Genomic DNA, 20,189 nt, shown 5'->3' on the forward strand with positions numbered 1-20,189 from the left:
CACTTGTCTGCCGTGTGACCTTGGGCAAATCATTTCACTTCTCTATGCCTAAGTTACCTTGTTGCTCTTTTACCATGTCTGGCACATAGTAAGCGCTTAAAAAAATGCCATTGTTATTATTATTAGTAGTAGTGGTAGTAGAATAAAATGGGGATTAAGACTGAGCCCCATGTGGGACAGGGAATGTGTCCAACCCGATTATCTTGTATCTACCCCAGCGCTTAGAACAGTGCTTGACACATAGTAAGTGCTTAACAAATACCATTACTGTTATTATCATTATTATTATATTCCTTTCTCTTTCTTCTTCCAGGCTCAGAAACATTCACTACTAATCAGATAGGCCAAATTTTGTTCATAATATTTTCTAAATGTATGTATTTCTTTCTCCTCCTTCTTCCAGAGTGAGAAACATTCACTGTTAATAAGATAAGCCGAAGTTTGTCCAGAAAATTTTCTAACGCTATAGATTCCTTCTGCCTTCTCCCAGATTCAGAAACCATCACTACTCACGAGGTAGGCCAAAGTTTGTCTGGACGATTCTCTAACCGGGTGTATTCCTTTCTCCTTCTTTTTCCAGGCTCAGAAACATTCACTACCTCTTCAACACCGTTGTCTTCCTCATCGTTTGGCGGGTCTTCATCGCCCGATCGCAGATGGCTCGGAATGTCTGGTACTTTGTAGTGAACCTCTGCTATAAATTCCTTAACTACTTCAGGGCATCCAGCACCCTTGGGCACTGAGAACTTAGTCAAAAACCAGTGGGTGTAAGGATTTCAAAGCGATTTAAAAACTTGCCTGTTCCCATAACCCTCCAAACCGACCATCATGTATTTGCCAGAATTTTTTTCGGTGACGATGTGGTTTTTCTTCCAGGGAAAAATTCCTACGGAGGTAAAACTTTATCCCAACCTGCTTGGCCATATTGCAACTTCTGAGAAAAAAAAAAAAAGATATCTCAGGTTTTCCCTGACCCTATTTCGTGCCACATGACTATGAATATCAAAGGCAGCTTTTTTCTTCCCAAATATGACGCTTCACAAAAAAAAAAATCAACCTGTATGTTCAAATCAAATGGCACAAAATACGGATGGAAGTACTGAACAAAGAAATGTATAAGTTAAAGAACTTCACTGTCCTTGTAATAAGGTTTTTGAAACTTAGCCTAAAGGCACAAAATGAAAAGTGAGATGAGTAAATATATATGAGTAAATATATCTATCTCTATAGAGTGATAGATATACAAATATCTATCAATATATATGTAAATACACACATATGTGTAGATATATTTAGTGGATAGAGCACGGGCCTTGGAGTCAAAGGTCATGGGTTCTAATCCCAGGACCACTTCTTGTCTGCTTTGTGACCTTGGGCAAGTCACTTAAATTCGTAATGCTTCAGTTCCCTCATCTGTAAAACGGGGATTGAGATTGTGAGCCCCATGTGGGACAGGGACTGTGTCCAACCCTATTTTCTTCTCTCCATCACAGTGCTTAGTACAGTGCTGGCACATAGTAAACGCTTAACAAGTATCAGTTATTTTGAGATGTATCAAGGCATAGGGAGTCAGAAGGTCATCAATTCTAATCCCTGCTCTGCCACTTGTCTGCTGTGTGACCTTGGGTAAGTCACTTCTCTGTGCCTCAGTTACCCCACTGGTAAAAAAAATGGGGACTAAGAGTGTGAGCCCAATGAGGGACAGGGACTGTGTCCAACCCAATTACCTTGTACCTATCCCAGGGCTTAGAATACTGCTAGGCACATAGTAAGCCCTTAACAAGTACCATTATTATTATTATTATTATTATCTACATACAATATATAAATATATATGCTTTTATGTATTGATATACACACATCTATATACAATATACAGATATGTATTTATATATACAAATATCTATATGCAATATATAGATATCTGTAGTACTTGTTAAACACTTACTATGTGCCAGGCATTGTGCTAAGTGCTGGGGTAGATACAAGAAAATTGGATTGGACACAGTCCCTGTCATTCATTCATTCATTCAATCATACTTATTGAGTGTTTACTGTGTTTAGAGCACTGTACTAAGTGCTTGGAAAGTACAATTTGTCCCAACTTCTCCAAACTGTGGGAAGGGAGGAAGCAGTAAAGATGCATCAAAGTGACAAATAGTATCAAATCTTGTTTGGAAAATGGCATTATTGGGATTATTCTTATATTTGTTAAGCACTTGCCATGTGTCAAGCTCTGTTCTAAGCCCTGGGGGAGATACAAGTTAATCAGGTGGGACACGTGGGGCTCACGGTCCAAATAGGAGGGAGAGCAGGGTAATTGAGTCTCCCCGTTCACAGATGAGGAAAAAAAGTTGTTCATAGTTTAAGGCTATCTTAATAATGAGCCCAGAGAGAGCCATAGCCACACAAAAAAAATAAAGATCTCCCCGCACCCACAGTGTGTTTTTGTACTGGGCACAACAAGTTTTCTTTCTGGCTGCTATTAATCCTGGCTCTAGAGCTTGATCATATTTACTGAGCACTTACTGTAGGCAAAGCACTGTATTCATTCATTCATTCATTCAATCATATTTATTGAGCGCTTACTGTGTGCAGAGCACTGTACTAAGCGCTTGGGAAGTACAAACTTAACACTTGGGAGAGTACAATCTAACACTACAACAGACACATTCCCTGCCCACAACAAGATTAGAGTCTGGGGCTCTTCAGCCTCTGGAACATCCTTCCGGCATAATAATAATAATAATGGCATTTGTTAAGCGCTTATTACGGGCCAAGCACTTTTCTAAGCACTGGGGGGGTATACAAGGTCATCAGGTTGTCCCACATGGGGCTCACAGTCTTAATCCCCATTTTACAGATGAGGTAACTGAGGCCCAGAGAAGTCAAGTGAATTGCCCAAAGTCACACAGCTGACTTTGGAGCCAGGATTAGAACCCATGACCTCTGACTCCCAAACCCGTGCTCTTTCCACTGAGCCACATTGCTTCTCTGCATAAAAATACTCCTTCACTTTTACTAGTTCCCTGCACTGACTTCCTCTGTTGGCTGTTGCCTTGGGCCTGGTTCTTTTTTCTGTATGCATTTCTTCTCTGTTGCACTTTCTTTCCCTTTTCTTTCATTCATTCAATCGCATTTATTGAGTGCTTACTGTGTGCAGAGCACTGTACTTAGCGCTTGGAAAGTACAATTTGGCAACAGATAGAGACTATCCCTACCCAACAATGGGCTCACTTTCAGGTAGACCCGTCTCTCTTCTCCCCGAATTAGGGTGGGTGTTTTTTCCAAGAGAAATCCATTGTAAAATCCTCTCAGCCCCGTAGATTAAAGCATAATTTTTAGACAGAGCTTTCCCCCACATAACTCAATGAAAGAGGAAAATGAGAGGTCCTCCTTCAATCTTGACCCAGAAAATAATCTTCTCATTAGTCGTCATCATCATTACCATCATCATAATACTACTACTTGTGGTACTTAAGCGCTTACTATGTGTCAAACACTGTACTGAGCGCTGGCGTAAAAAGATAATCAGGTCCCACATGGGACTCACATCCTAAGTAGGAGGGAGCATAGGGTTTGGATCCCCATTTTGCAGATGAGGGAACTGAGGCACAGACATGTTAAGTGACTTGCCCAAGGTCACACAGAAGATACGTGGCGCAGCTGGAATTAGAGCCCAGGCCTCCTGTCTTCCACGCCTGGGCTCTTTCTACTTAGTACAGTGCTCTGCACACAGTAAGCGCTCAATAAATACGATTGATTGATTGATTCTACTTGGCTATGCTGATCGTCACCAGTGGCATTTATTGAGTGCTATGTGCAGAACATTGTACTAAGTGCCCGAGAGAGTACAACAGAGTTGGCGGATACCTTTCCTACCCCCAAGGAGCTTACCATCTAGAAGGTTAGTCTGCCGATAATATTTCAATGAATTATTGACTGTAGCCTCAACCTCCCAACTGAAGTCAGAATTATTTAAAGGGTTACTGCAAGATCCTAGCATTTCAGAAATGTATTATTATTTGGTGAGGTTTTGTGCGTTTTGGGGCTCCAAGATGATGAAAGGTCTTATGCTTTTCTAAAGCAGTAACCCTCTACAGCTTTTCCTCTCCTAACAATCAGCGTTTTAACACAAGCTGGATTGAACTGACTTTCTACTGTTTAACAAGACCAGCGTAACTTATATAGCCTGGACCAGACGGAGGACTGAGTCATCGAGCAGCATTCAAATCAAGGATTTGAGACACAAATTAAAAACAGGAAAAAGTTGCAACACAGATATTGGCTAAACGATTGCATAATGTGTGGGGAAACTTCAGTTGCAAAAATAGCATCTAATCAGAAGTTCTGGAAAAGAGGGAGCCTGTTACTAGTTGGCAACTGGGCCTTTGGGAGGAAACAGCCCCTCTGTTGGGAAGATTATTCTTCTGGCCTGTTTAAGGCCATTATTGGTGGAGCTCAATTAATCAATGGTATTTACTGAGCGCTTACTCTGTAGGGCACTGTACTAAGCATTTGAGAGAGTACAATCTCACAGAGTTGGTAGACGCATTCCCTGACCACAGAAATGGCTCAAGTGAGGAGCCGATAGGCATTAAGTCAACTAATAACTGCGGTATTTGTTAAGCACTTTGTGACAGACACTGCTCTAAGCCCTGGGGCAGATATAAGAGAATCAGTGTCTGTCCATATGGGACTCATAGTTTAAGTAGGAGAGAGAACAGGGATTGAACCCCCATTTTACAGATGAGAAAACATAACTACTGTAATGAAACAGCAGCAGGCTAAAAAAGTTGCAATGGGACTTCTCGTCCTGCAAACATAAGAAAAGAAAAAAGAAGGCTAACAATAATAATAATAATTATGGTATTTGTTGAGCACTTACTATTTGCCAGACATAAGGGTTGGGGAGGATACAAGCAAATCAGGTTGGACACAGTCCCTGTCCCACGAGGGGTTCATAGTCTCAATCCCCATTTTACAGATGAGGTAACCGAGGCCCAGAGAAATGAAGTGACTTGTCCAAGATCACACAGCAGACAAGTGGCTGTGAGCCCGTTGTTGGGTAGGGACTGTCTCTATTTGTGGCCGAATTGTACTTTCCAAGTGCTTAGTACAGTGCTCTGCACACAGTAAGAGCTCAATAAATGCTATTGAATGAATGAATGAAAGTGGCGGAGCCGGGATTAGAAAGTCTGAGGTCACTGTTGGGATAACTTCCAGCTGATACTTTGTTAGAATTTTTTTTTCAGGGTGTGCCATAATTCTGGGATTAGCTATAATTCTAAGATTTAAAAGTTTGAGGGAATAGTTGCTTGTGATATTTCTGTCCTGATTTGAATGATGTCAGAGGAGCCCCCTGATTCAAGTAGCTATGTTTTCCAGATGACCTCACATTAGGCTACGAACCGAGTTATCCGAAGACCACCCCAACCAAACATGCACAGAAGATCCTAGGGCATGTGGAGCTGATGCCCCTGAAATCAAAGCTCTGCTACTTTTCCTGAAAAAAACAAGACTGCTAAACATTTGGAGCTGGTGTTATGTAATGACAAAAGGCTGCCCTATTTTCCTCTACTTGATTGTCATCTCCAGATTAATTTCTTTTTAGATAAGTGGAATAGTAGGCTAAAGGTAGCTCGAGGTTTGCTAGGGGGTGGTGTCAGCAGCAGCACAGGGAAACTCTGAAAAATGGAAAAATGGTATTTAAGTGCTTACTATGTGTCAGACACTATACTAAACGCTGGAGCAGGTACAAGCAAATCAGGTTGGACCCAGTTCCCGTCCCATGTGGGGCTCACAGTCTCAATCCCCATTTTCCAGATGAGGTCACTGAGGCACAGAGAAGTGAAGTGACTTGTCCAAGGTCACACAGCAGAGAAGTGGTGGAACTGGGATTAGAACCCATGACCTCTGACTCCAAGGCCCAGGCTCTATTCACTATGCCATAAATGGAAACAGAGAGGGACAGGGAATGTGTCTATTATATTGTACTCTCCCAAGCGCTTAGTACAGTGCTCTGCACACAGCAAGTGTTCAATAAATACAATTGACAGACTTACCTGTGTATGGCAGGGAGTAAAACTGTCTCTCCCCTTAACAACCCTCACCTCACTTCCCCCTCAAGCTGAGGAGATTGAGGTAAATCAACATCTCAATACTAGTATAGCATATTTCAAGTATGTTATTTCATTCATTCAGTCATATTTATTGAGCGCTTACTGTGTGCAGAGCACTGTACTAAGCGCTTGGATTGCACAATTCAGCAACAGAGACAATCCCTACCCAACAGTGGGGTTACTTGAAAAAATTGCCCATAGGGATTCTTGAGTAATTTAGTTGGTTAGTGATTGTTGACCGTTAATTGAAAAGGCCTGTCATTAATTTGTTTGTTCTCACAACTCCTCTCTATCGGTGCTTTAGCCGGCCAGAAAAATAAGGTTCACCTCACCAGAAAAGTTTATGTTCACCTCTGTAAGAGAAGGAGTGGGTAAATGGTTCCAGGTTCTATTATGCACAACAGTTTCACCTTAGAAGAAGGAAGTGGCCAGAGCAGTTGGCTGAATCATGTCGATTTTTAAATAACCATCTCTTTCACCTCCTAGGTTGAACGCGGATTTGTTTGTGCTTTACTATTCGGTAAATCCCAGGTTCCCTGAATCACTCTTCTTTCGTTCCACTCCTAATAAATGCCTAAAGATCTACCCATTTTTGGTCTCGACCCACATACGGCTAGAAGAAACGGGGTTGCTCTGTTCTGGAAATCGAAAGTGATGGGCAACCAGCCTTCAGAAAGAGAAAGCTCAGCCACTGAGTCTGTCAGAGCTGGCCCCAAAGGACCGACAAGGAATACGGCCAAGAAGAACGGAGGGGGACAATGAGGTGGCGCAGAGGCTTCGCAATTTGACGGCCTCCGCCATGACCAATGAAGTGTTCCCCTGTGATGGCGCAAAATTTGGCGATGTTGTCCATTTTGGGTCCATTTTGGGCCGTCCCCTGGTCTTTCCCCCACTAATGGGCCATTTTGAATGCTGCTGGACTGGATCATGGCAGTCCCTAATTTTCCACTGTGAGCAGGGATTGTCTCTCTTTGTTGCTGAATTGTCTTTCCCAAATGCTTAGTACAGTGCTCTGCGCACAGTAAGCGCTCGATAAATACGATTGAATGAATAAATGAATGAGCATATCCTGATACCATGCTTTTTTTGAGGGTTTTTTTAAAGATATGTGTTCGGTGCTCACTATGTGCCGGGCACTTTACTAAGCACCGAGGTACCCATCACCTGTTGCTGGATTTGTAGATGGAAAAACAAGATTGTACCACAACTACGGCATTAAAAAGAAAGTAAAGTAGAAGCTACCGTTTCCCCAAATTCCAAGCTACACGGCTTTTTACTTGTAACCAAGTTTGAATTATTGATACTTAAAAGAGGGCTTGTATAGAATGGTAACTAGTCAGCAGCTTGAGCGGTTCAAAGATGCACTCGCTTCTTTCTATCTCACTGTTTAAGGTGACTTTTCATTATATCCCAATCCTGCGGCTTTTCAGATGAAACCTGTTAGGAATCGCAAGCTTTGTCAGAGCAGCCGATTTTAAAAATAAAAATATCCTACAGCGATGGAGATGGTTGGTTTGCTGATGTCCATTTCTTTCTAATATCTGCCATCTGCGCATGCGATGGACGCTTAGTTAATAGCTTGGGTTGAGTGTTGGACAGTTTTTGGTTTGGGCCAATTTCCATTCTTGAACGAACAACAGCAAGCATAAACATCTATTTCCTGGGAGCTGGGAGGGGCCTGCTTTTAAAGTCTATTTTCCCTCACTTGTTGAATGACTTTGGAGAAGAGAAAGGTTGATTACGGTATAACTAATAATTACAACAGTGATAATAATAAAGTCAGTCCTCCCCCCAATTTTCCCATCACTGTAGATGGCACCACCATCCTTCCTGTCTCACAAGCCCGTAACCTTGGAGTTAACCTTGCCTCCTCTTTCTCATTCAACCCACGTATTCAATCCGACACCAAATCCTGTCGGACCCACCTTCACAATATCGATACAGTCCACCCTTTCCTCTCCATCCATACTGCTACCACAGTAGTACAAATCACTCATCCTGTCCTGCCTGGATGACTGCATCAGCCTCCTTGCTGACCTCCCAGCCTCCTGTCTCTCCACACTCCAGTCCATACTTCACTCTGCTGCCCGGATCATTTTCTACAAAAACATTCTGGACACGTCACCCTGCTACTCAAAAAAACTCCGATGGTTGCTCATCCACCTGCATATCAAACAAAAAAATCCTCTCCGTTGGCTTGGAAACACTCCAACCCCTCGCCCCCTCCTACCTCGCCTCCCTTCTCTCCTTCTCCAGCCCAGCCCGCACTCTCTGCTCTTCTGCCGCCACTAACCTCCTCACTGGGCCTCAATCTCGCCCGTCCTGCCGTCGATCCCTGGCCCAAATCCTACCAAATCCAACAGACAACCACTCTCCCCAACTTCAAAGCCTCCAAGAGGGCTTCTCGGACTAAGCCCCATTTTTCTTCATCCCCCACTCCCTTCTGTGTCGCCCTGACTTGTTCCCTTTCCTCTTCCCCCCTCCCAGGCACAAAGCACTTATGTCCATATCTGTCATTTTATTTACCGCTATGCCTCTTCCCCCTGCCCAGCCCCAAAGCACTTACATAAATACCTGTAATTTTATTTACTCATATTGACGTCTCTCTCCCCTACTCTAATAATAATGGTGGCATTTAAGTACTTACTGTGTGCGAAGCACACTGTTCTAAGCACTGGGGTGGATACAAGGTGATCAGGTTGTCCCACGTGGGGCTCACAGTCTTAATCCCCATTTGACAGATGAGGGAACTGAGGCGCAGAGACGTTAATTGACTTACTCTAGACTGCGAGCTCGTTGTGGGTAGGGAATGTCACTGTTTATTGTTGTACTGTCCTCTCCTAAGCACTTGGTACAGTGCTCTGCATTCAGTAAAGTGCTCGATAAATACGATTGAAAGAATGAACAATAATCATAGTGGCATTTGTTAAGTGCTTTCTATTTGTCAAGCACTGTACTAAGTGCTGGGGTCAGTACAAGATATCAAGTCCCACTTGGGGCTCTCAGCCTAAGTGGGAGGGGGAACAGGTACTGAATCCCCATTTTGCAGATGAGGGAACTGAGGCCCAGAGAAGTTACGTGACTTGCCCAAGGTCACACAGCAGACAAGTGTTGGAGCTATTAGAACCCAGGACCTTCTGACTCTCAGATCTGGGTTCTTTCCCTTAACTTCTATAATCTACTTATGCAAAGATGGCAGAACGTCTAGTTTTAGTGAGGTCACTAAATAGATTGTACTTTCCATCGCCTTTTTCTTTCAAACTAAAGGTTTATTGGAGTGTCCTTCCTCTTCAATTGTACTTAGTAAGCACTTACCATGTGCAGAACACAGACCTGTGCAAGGGAGAGCACAATAAAACAGATTTAGTAGACATGTTACCTGCCCACAAGGAGCTTACAGTTTAGACAGGGAGACAGATATTAAAAGTTAATTACAGAAATGCATTCAAGTGCTGTGCTCCCATCCTAATGTGTTCCAGGGAAAAACACCCACTTAGGCTGACATTTTGACCAACGGGTTCAAAGGGCCTGATGTCTAAAAGATTATTTCCTAAAAGGGAAAAACCGGTGTGAAGGTAAATTAAAATCCTCTAGTACTTTGACAATCATTCTCTCTTTTTGCTACTACTATTCTCTGGTCTGATCGCTATTGTTAATATTCTTCAGGAGAAAAATGACAGGTTCATGCAAAACTGTGTAATGTCAAATGCTACAAAACGGAGGCCATATGGAATGTGAGAAAAGTTCATTGTTGTATTTACTGAGCACTTACTGTTTGCGGAACACTGTACTAAGCGCTTGAAGAGTACAATTCAGCAACAGAGACGCAGACTGTAAGGCACTAAATAGAGAACAATAGATTATTAGAATGAGAAAAAAATCATGCATCCTGTGCTAATAGGGACTTATATATAAGGAGAATCTGAAAATTACTAATTGTGTACATACAGAATGTAGGTTTGTAAGGCAGGGAGAAAGGTCTTGGCAGGCAACTACATTTAAAAATAATAATTATGTTATTTATTAGGCACTTACTATGTGCCCAGCACTTTTCTAAGCGCTGCCATAGATACACGTTAATCAGGTTGGTCACAGTCCCTGTCCCACATGGGGCTGAGGCACGGAGAAGTGACCTGTCCAAGATCACACTGCAGACAAGTGAAGGAGCAGGATTAGAACTCAGGTCCTTCTTGATTTCCAGACCCAGCCTTTATCCACTAAACCACGCTGCTTTTGAGTACTTTCTCAGCTATGGCAGTTGGGTGGCAAACAGCCGGATTATGAGAAAAGAGCACAGTGAAGTGGGTTGGAGTAATATTGAACTATTTATATTAATAATAATAATAATCATGGCATTTATTAAGCGTTTACTACATGCAAAGCACTGTTCTAAGCGCTGGGGAGGTTACAAGGTGATCAGGTGGTCCCACGGGGTGCTGACAGTCTTCATCCCCATTTTACAGATGAGGTAACTGAGGCCCAGAGAAGTTAAGTGACTTGCCCAAAGTCACCCAGCTGACAAGTGGCGGAACCAGGATTTGAACCCATGACCTCTGACTCCAAAGCCCATGCTCTTTCCACTGAGCCAAATTGACCTAGACACTTTAATCAGTATGGAACAAAAGTAAATTTAGGCAGAATCCCTGGAAAACCCTATTATTGTTTCACAAGGGACTTCCTTAATATCCCAGTAGGTGCAATGAAAGGTCAGCCTTAATGGGATGACATTTATTCCAAAGAAAGCTGTGTCTACCCAGAATAAAAGTTGAATTTTAAACAGATTCCACATCTGGCCTAATTATAACAACTCCTAAACCAGCTAACAACAGAGCTATTTTTTCATAGATCTTTTTGCCACAATTCAATCTGGAAGAACCAAAAGCCTTTGTTTTTTTGTTTTTTTTTTATATATACAGTACTTGTTAATTACTCACTATGTGTCAAGCACTGTCCTAAGTACTGGGGTAATAATAATAATAATAGTGGTATTTGTAAAGCACTATGTGCTAAAAACTGTTCTAAGCACTGCGGTAGACACAAGGTAATCAGGTTGTCCCACGTGGGGTTTACAATCTTAATCCCTATTTTCCAGATGAGGGAACTGAGGCACAGAGAGGTTAAGTGACGTGCCCAAAGTCACACAGCTGGCAAGTGGCAGAGCCGGGATTCGAACCCATGATCTCTGACTTCCAAGCCCAGGCTCTTTCCACTAAGCCACGCTGGGTTAGGTAGGAGCTAATAAGGTCAGACACATCACATCTTTTACAGGGCTCGCAGCCTAAATAGGAAGAATAGGTATTTAATCCTCATTTTACAGTTGAGGGAACTGAGGCCCAGAGTAATAATGATGGTATTTGTCAAGCACTTACTATGTGCCAAGCACCGTTCTAAGCGCTGGGGGAGATATAAGGTCATCAGGTTGTCCCACGGGGGGCTCAGTCTTAATCCCCATTTTACAGATGGGGATTTCACTACACCTACTGGGATATTAAGGAAGTCAATCAATCAATCAATCGTATTTATTGAGCGCTTACTGTGTGCGGAGCACTGTACTAAGCGCTTGGGAAGTCCAAGTTGGCAACATATAGAGACGGTCCCTACCCAACAGTGGGCTCCCAGTCTAAAAGATGGGCAGAAAGGGTGGACGGGGAGGTTAAGACAGGCACCCCGAGAAGGGACCGAGGGTCACCTGGCTTGGTGATCAATCAATCAATCAATCGTATTTATGCCGTGTGAAACAATAGTAGGTTTTTCCAGGGATTCTGCCTAAACTTACTTTTGTTCCGTACTGGTTTAAGTGTCTAGGTCAATTTATTTGTACCAAGAATATAAATGGTTTAATACTACTCCAACCTACTTCACTGTGCTCTTTTCTCATAATCTGGCTGTTTGCCACCCAGCCGCCATAGCTGAGAAAGTACTCAAAAGCAGTTACCTGAGGCCCAGAGAAGTGAAGTGACTTGCCCAAAGTCACACAGACAATAAGCGGAGGAGCCGGGATTAGAACACACGACCTCTGACTCCCAAGCCCTGGCTTTTTCCACTAGTGACTTGTCCAAGGTCACACAGCAAGCAATTGGCAGATCCAGGATGAGAACCGTCGCCTGCCTGGCTTCTAATTGATTCAGCGGGCCCAGATGAGGAATGCCGTGGGAAGATGATAGGGGATTATGCTCTCCCCTCATCCTGATGCCCGTTTTCCGAGCCTCGGGGAACTGCTGCGGGAGAAGAGAAGCAGGATAGCCTAGTGGAAAGCGCACTGGCCTGGCAGTCCGAAGACCCGAGGTCAAATCCGGAACCTGCCAATTGCTTGCTGTGTGACTTTGGGTAGGTCACTTAACTTCCCTGTGACTTGGTTCCCTCAACCGTAAAATGAGGATTCATTCAATCGTATTTACTGAGCGCTTACTGTGTGCAGAGCACTGTACTAAGCGCTTGGGAAGTACAAGTCGGCCATCCAATTTCAATCATCCATGGTTACACATATTCTCTGCCATTACCAAGAGAAGCAGCGTGGCTCAGTGGAAAGAGCTCGGGCTTTGGAGCCAGAGGTCATGGGTTCAAATCCCAGCTCCGCCACTTGTCAGCTGGGTGACTTTGGGCAAGTCACTTCACTTCTCTGGGCCTCAGTTCCCTCATCTGTAAAATGGGGATGAAGACCGTGAGCCCCCTGTGGGACAACCTGATCACCTTGTAACCTCTCCAGCGCTTAGAACAGTGCTTTGCACGTAGTAAGCGCTTAATAAATGCCATTATTATTATTATTATTATTATTATTATTATTACCTTTACTCACACTTCAGACGCCTTCTATCCCCCTTGGAATAAAAATTCCAAGTAAGAAGAAACGCAAAACAACCCATAGTTTGGCAAATATATTTTAACCTTTTTTCTCTGGCTAGTAATTCAAGTCCATTATACAGACTAGGGGGAAAAGTTCCCAGCCCATGATCCCATTTGTTGGATGTTTCTATTCGCTGTTGGCTTCTTGCTGCCAGCTAGCTTATTCATCTTCCTCGTCTTTCTCATCACTTTCTTCTGAAATAAAGAGATGGCGGTGTAAGTCGGGCCAATGGCACAAAATGGGCTGATGGAAACTTAAAACGTAATAATCAGAAAACAAGGGAATTTCCATCACATCCTTTGGTCGAGATGATTATTCGATACTGAGTGGGGGGAACTCAATGAATAGGATACCCTCTTCTCCCTCCTACTTATTCTGTGAGCTCCATGTGGGACGGGGACTGTGTCCGACCTAATTAACGTGTTTCTACCCCAGCACCTTGCTTCTATCCCAGTGCTTAGAACAGTGTTTGACACATACTAAGAGCTTACTCTATCTATTTATTTATTTTACTTGTACATATCTATTCTATTTATTTTAGTTTGTTAGTATGTTTGGTTTTGTTCTCTGTCTCCCCCTTTTAGACTGTGAGCCCACTGGTGGGTAGGGACTGTCTCTCTATGTTGCCAACTTGTACTTCCCAAGCACTTAGTACAGTGCTCTGCACACAGTAAGCGCTCAATAAATACGATTGATTGATTAACCAATGCCACGAAAATGCTCAGTCCCTTATGAACAGAAGACTTAGGATAAACTGTTTTTAGGGTCTTGTTGTATTGCTTTAAATTTGCAAAGGATGTTGAGGCTACCAGGTATATATTAATAATTGAGAAACAGATCTGGCGTAGCAGATAGCCTGGGAATCAAAAGGTCGTGGGTTCTAATCCTGCTTCTGCCAATTGTCTGTTGGGTCACTTGCCCAAAGTCACCCAACAGACAAGTGGCGGGAGCAGGATTAGAACCCATGCTTTTTCATTCTTCAGCTTTTTCAACTTGTCTTCCAGGATGACTCGTGTCTTCCTGCCTGGAATAATGATCACAATCGTTCGGATACTTGGGAAGTGCTTACTAGGTGCCATGCACTGTTCTAAGCTCTGAGGGAGATACAAAATAACAATAATAATAATAATCATGATAATGATAATAGTATTTGTTAAGTGCTTACTATGGGCCAAGCACTGTTTTAAGCTCTGGGGGAGATACAAGCAAACAACAATAATAATAATGATAATAATAATAGCACTTGTTACGTGCTTACTATGTGCCAAGCATTTTCCTAAACTCTGGGGAGATATGTTAATAATAATAATAGTAATAATAATAATATTGATAATAATAATAATAGTATTTGATAAGAGATTACACTCTTCACTTCACTGGGCCTCAGTTACTTCATCTGTAAAATGGGGATTGAGCCTGTGAGCCCCACGTGGGACGGGGCCTTGTGTCCAATCCAATTTGCTTGTATCCACCCCAGGGCTTAGTACAGTGCCTGGCACATAGCAAGCACTTAACAAATATTATAATTATTATAAAAATGGGGCTGATATAGGAGGGAAAAGTCTGAACTACAGGCAGCCTTGATCAGTAGTAACATGGTATTCTGAGGCAACGTCCCCTAACAGGCTGTGGAGGAGGCGGTGGGGGCAGGATTAGAACCCAGGTCCTTCTGACTGCAAGCCAAGAAGACTTCTGCCAATTTCTACTCTGCTGTCATCTCTTCAAGGAACCTTAGCTTCTTTTCGCCATGACCATATTGGCTTTGAAAAAGTACAAGTTCAGAAATCACAGATTTGCTAAGAGCTACCAGCGTGGCTCAGTGGAAAGAGCCCGGGCTTTGGAGTCAGAGGTCATGGGTTCAAATCCCAGCTCCGCCAACTGTCAGCTGTGTGACTTTGGGCAAGTCACTTAACTTCTCTGTACCTCAGTTCTCTCATCTGTAAAATGGGGATTAAGACCTGTGAGACCCCCCCGGGACTACCTGATCACCTTGTAACCTCCCCAGCGCTTAGAACAGTGCTTTGCACATAGTAAGTGCTTAATAAATGCCATCATTATTATTATGGGGGAAGCAGCATGGCTCAGTGGAAAGAGCCCTGGCTTTGGAGTCAGAGATCGTGGGTTCAGATCCCGACTCCGCCACTTGTCAGCTGTGTGACTTTGGGCAAGTCACTTAACTTCTCTGGGCCTCAGTTACCTCATCTGTAAAATGGGGATTAAAACTGTAAGTCCCCCGTGGGACAACCTGATCACCTTGTAACCTCCCCAGCGCTTAGAACAGTGCTGTGCACATAGTAAGCGCTTAACAAATACCATCATTATTATTATTATTATTATTATTATTATTATTATTATTATTATTATTACACAAGGTACTCCCTACTCAATTCCAGACTATTATATCTTGTGGGCAAATTCAAAACTAAATTCAGTTCAGTACAGAAAAGGGAAATATAAAGTATGCCACTTTTCAGAAAGTGCCTTAAAATTAGAGTTACTGAAATAACCGCTAGCTCTGACTAAAGACTCAAGTGGTGTGAACAATGAAATCTGTAAATAACAAGGCAGAGGGGAACATTACAAAAGCCAGTCTACCATCACCGCTCTAGAATCCACCTTTTCCTCTCCATCCAAGCTGCTACGCACTGATCCCAGCATTTATCTTATCCCATTCTCCCAACCTCCTGTCTCTCCCTTCTCCAATCCATACTTGACTGCCGCCTGGATCGTTTCTCTGAAAACGTTTAAGACCTTAGCTCCCCATTCCTCAAAAAAACCTGCAATAGTTGCCCATCAACTCCAAATTCATTCAACTATGTTGCCAACTTGTACTTCCCAAGTGCTTAGTACAGTGCTCTGCACACAGTAACCGCTCAATAAATACGATTGAATGAACTATATTGAGTGCTTACTGTGTGCAGAGCATTGTCAAACAGAAATGCCTTGCCAGCGACTCTAAGGCACTCAATTAGCTCTCCCCCTCCTACCTGCTCAGAGAAGCAGCATGGCTCAGTGGAAAGAGCGTGGGCTTTGGAGTCAGAGGTCGTGGGTTCAAATCCCTGCTCCACCAATTGTCAGCTGTGTGACTTTGGGCAAGTCACTTGACTTCTCTGGGCCTCAGTTACCTCATCTGTAAAATGGGGATTAAGACTCTGAGCTCCCTGGGGGACAACCTGATCACCTTGAAACCTCCCCAGTACTTAGAACAATGCTTTGCACATAGTAAGCGCTTAATAAATGCCATTATTATTATTATTACCTCACCGCTCTCCCATTACCCGATCCGCACACTTTGCTCTCCAAACATCCACCTCCTCTCATTACCTCCATCTCATCTATCCCACCACCAACCCCTAACCCACTTCCACCCTCTGGCCTGGAACCCCTTCATATCTCTCCTCACCTTCAAAACCCTCCTAAAAGCAGATCTCATCCACAAGACCTTGGCTAAGCCCTCATTTCTCTTATCCATTCTCCCCTCTGCATCACCTAAGTACTTTAATAATAATTACGGTATTTGTTAGGTGCTTATTCACTCATTCATTCAATCGTATTTACTGAGCACTTACTGTGTGCAGACCACTGTACTAAGCACTTGGGAAGTACAAGTCGGCAACATAGAGACAGACCCTACCCAACAGCGGGCTCACAGTCTAGAAAGGGGAGACAGGCAACAAAACAGATTAACAAAATAAAATAGAGTAGTAATCAATTATTCCTTAGTTTAGAAAAAGAAGCTTTCCAGGAACCAGTGGGTCTGTTTTTCCTTTTGCGATAGAACATATTCACAGTTAACAGAAATATGATGCAGAGCATACACGCAGATAGCTTTAATTCCTCATTTAGTTTCAGTGCCCTCCTACAAAAAAACCTTATCATATCAGTTAATAAATGTATATCCACTGGGACATGGCCGCTGCTTTCCAGATGAGGAAGCCAACCTGAGCTCACATAAGGAAAGTGGCAGGCTGCTGCTCATTCCCTCGGGCTACGCGGCTGCTATAGATTCATAGCTAGAAGGGGTAGCTATGACAAGGGGTACCTGAACTTGTTTTGGGGAAAAAAAACATTGACTTCGAAATTCTATGACTTCTGTGTAAAATGACAAGAGGGGAACAGATATTTACTTTTGAATATTTTTACGTATTTCCTGAGTTTTATTAAGCCATCTGTAAAAATGAATGATATTTTTCTTGGCAAGAAGACCTACTGATTGAGGAACCACAGGAAAGTATTAACTGGAGGTTTTTTGGACTGTGTGTGATGATTTGTCAGTTACATTTAAAGTGTGCATATATGGTCTTTAGATTGAAAATAAAAATACAAGTAATATTGTCTTTCTAGGAAAATCATCAGTAATGATGACATTTGTAAATATCTATAAATGCACTACCTCTGAAGGCTAATACAGGGGAGATATGGCACAGTGTCAGTGTAACTGAGAAAAATAAATTGCACAACATAGTTTGTCTTATGCCGTCGAGTCGTTTCCAACCCAGAGTGACACCACAGACGCATCTCTTTTTAGACTGTGAGCCCACTGTTGGGTAGGGACTGTCTCTATATGTTGCCAATTTGTACTTCCCAAGCGCTTAGTACAGTGCTCTGCACATAGTAAGCGCTCAATAAATACGATTGATGATGATGATGGTGTGATATTTACTATGCTTACTATGTGCCAGGCCTAAGCGCTGGGTAACATACAAGCAAATCGGGTTGGACACAGTCGCTATCCCACGTGGGACTCACAGTCTCCATCCCCATTTTACAGATGAAGTAACAGATGGCACCTGGAGAGTTTCCAGTACTTTACCAGTCTCGGCTACTGGAGGGAGAGTCAAGCAGAGGCCTGGCCATTCCAGTCCTAGCTTGGCCAGTGGCTAGCGAGTGGCAGGCAATCGGCTGCAAGTCAAAACTCCCCCGTGCTGGGCAGCGGCAGCACGGGAGAGATTCATTCATTCATTCAATGGTATTTATTGAGCGCTTACTGTGAGGGTGGAGACTCAAGTTGACTGCACAGGAGGTGTCAGTGGTCAACCACTTCTGGATTTTTACCAACAAAACTCTGTGGATCCACTCCCAGAACGATGGCAGATGGAGAGCAGGGCGATCTGGGACAGATGTGCCCGTGGGGTCGCGATGGGTCGGAGACGATAAGACAACCCAGGCACAGGGAACTAAAGTGACTTGCCCAAGGCCACACAGCAGACAAGTGGCAGAGCCGGAATATTCACCCAGCCCCACAGCACTTATGTACATACCCTTATGCTCTATTTATATGTCTTTCTCCCTCTAGACTGTAAGCTCCTCCTGGGCAGGAATTTATTAGTAATAATGATAATAATAATAGTGGCATTTGTTAAATGCTTACAATGTGCCAGGCACTGTCCTAAGCTCAGGGGTGGGGCTTAGGTGCAGCCCAGCCCGCACCCTCCGCTCCTCTGCCACTAACCTCCTCACTGAGCCTCGTTCTCGCCTGTCCCGCCGTCGACCCCCAGCCCACGTCCTCCCCCTGGCCTGGAATGCCCTCCCTCTGCACATCCACCAAACTAGCTCTCCTCCTCCCTTAAGAGCCCTACTGAGAGCTCACCTCCTCCAGGAGGCCTTCCCACACTCAGCCCCCTTTATCCTCCCCACCTCCCCATCCCCCCACCCTACCTCTTTCCCCTCCCCACAGCACCTGTATATATGTTTGTACAGATTTTTTACTCTATTTTACTTGTACATATTTACTATTCTATTTATTTTGTCAATGATGTGCATTTAGCTTTACTTCTATTTATTCTGACGACTTGGCACCTGACCACATATTTTATTTTGTTATCTGTCTCCCCCTTCTAGACCGTGAGCCCGCTGTTGGGTAGGGACCGTCTCTATATGTTGCCAACTTGTACTTCCCAAGCACTTAGTATAGTGCTCTGCACACAGTGAGCACTCAATAAATACAATTGAACGAATGAATGAATGAATGCAAACAAATCAGGTTGGAAACAGTCCCTGTCCAACATGGGGCTCCCAATTTTAATTCTTATTTTACAGATGAGATAACTAATGCAAAGAGAAGTGAATACACTTGCCCAAGACCAGCAAAAACAACAAAACAAACCATGTGGACAAGTGTCAAGTCGTCAGAACAAATAGAATTAAAGCTAAATGCACTTCATTAACAAAATCCCTCGAGCATTTTAGCACTTGGTATGGTAGAGTAGAATAAAAGTGTAATTCTCCATACGTGCCATCAAGAAGTTAACAATCTAATGGGAGAAGCAGGGTGGCTCAGTGGAAAAAGCCCAGGCTTGGGAATCAGAGGTCTTGGGTTCTAATCCCGCTCTGCCGCTTGTCTGCTGTGTGACCTTGGGCAAGTCACAACTTCTCTGTGCCTCAGTTCCCTCATCTGTAAAATGGGGATTAAGATGTGAGCCCCACGTGGGACAACCTGATCACCTTGTAACCTCCCCAGCACTTGGAATAGTGCTTGGCACATAGTAAGCGCTTAACAAATACCATCGTTACCAAAGAGAAGCAGCGTGGTTCAGTGGAAAGAGCCCGGGCTTGGGAGTCAGAGGTCATGGGTTCTAATCCCAGCTCCGCCACTTGTCAGCTGTGTGACTTTGGGCAAGTCACTTGTCTTCTCTGTGCCTCAGCTACTTCATCTGTAAAATGGGGAGTACAAGTCGGCAACATATAGAAACAGTCTCTACCCAACAACGGGCTCACAGTCTAGAGGTGGGAGACAGACACAGCAGACCCGGGGCAGAGCCGGCATTAGAACCCAGATCCTTCTGATTCCCAGGCCCTAGCTCTACCCACTAGGCAGCACTGCTTCTTCGAATTTAGGCTAACGACTACTGCGTTGTAATTTCCCAAAAGCTCAGAACGGTGCTCTAGTCCACCGTTGGGTAGGGACTGTCTCTATATGTTGCCAATTTGTACTTCCCAAGCGCTTAGTACAGTGCTCTGCACATAGTAAGCGCTCAATAAATACGATTGATGATGATGATGCACACAGTTAAGTGCACAGTAAACATTCACTCATTCAATCGCATTTACTGAGCACTTACTGCACACCGATCACCGTACTAAGAGCTTGGGAGAGTATGAAACAATAAACAGACACATTCCCTCCCCGCAACGAGCTTGCAGTAGGTAACAGTTCACCGGTTTAGTGGAGAGAGCCCGGATCTGGCAGCCAGAAGGACTTGGGTTCTAATTCTGACCAGGTT

General features: G+C 43.6%; 1 protein-coding gene across 1 annotated transcript in view; it reads left to right on the forward strand.

Annotated features, from left to right (window-relative positions):
- FAR2 (fatty acyl-CoA reductase 2) overlaps positions 1-1,182 on the forward strand; it is a 59,075-nt gene extending 57,893 nt beyond the window's left edge. Inside the window, exon 11 of the mRNA XM_038742340.1 lies at positions 581-1,182. Within this exon, the coding sequence (XP_038598268.1) occupies positions 581-743 (163 nt within the window). The 3' untranslated portion in view covers positions 744-1,182. The remainder of the gene's footprint in view (positions 1-580) is intronic.
- Positions 1,183-20,189: the final 19,007 nt, after the last annotated feature.

Source organism: Tachyglossus aculeatus, chromosome 2 (genome assembly GCF_015852505.1).
Source record: "Tachyglossus aculeatus isolate mTacAcu1 chromosome 2, mTacAcu1.pri, whole genome shotgun sequence".
Lineage (NCBI taxonomy): Eukaryota > Metazoa > Chordata > Mammalia > Monotremata > Tachyglossidae > Tachyglossus > Tachyglossus aculeatus.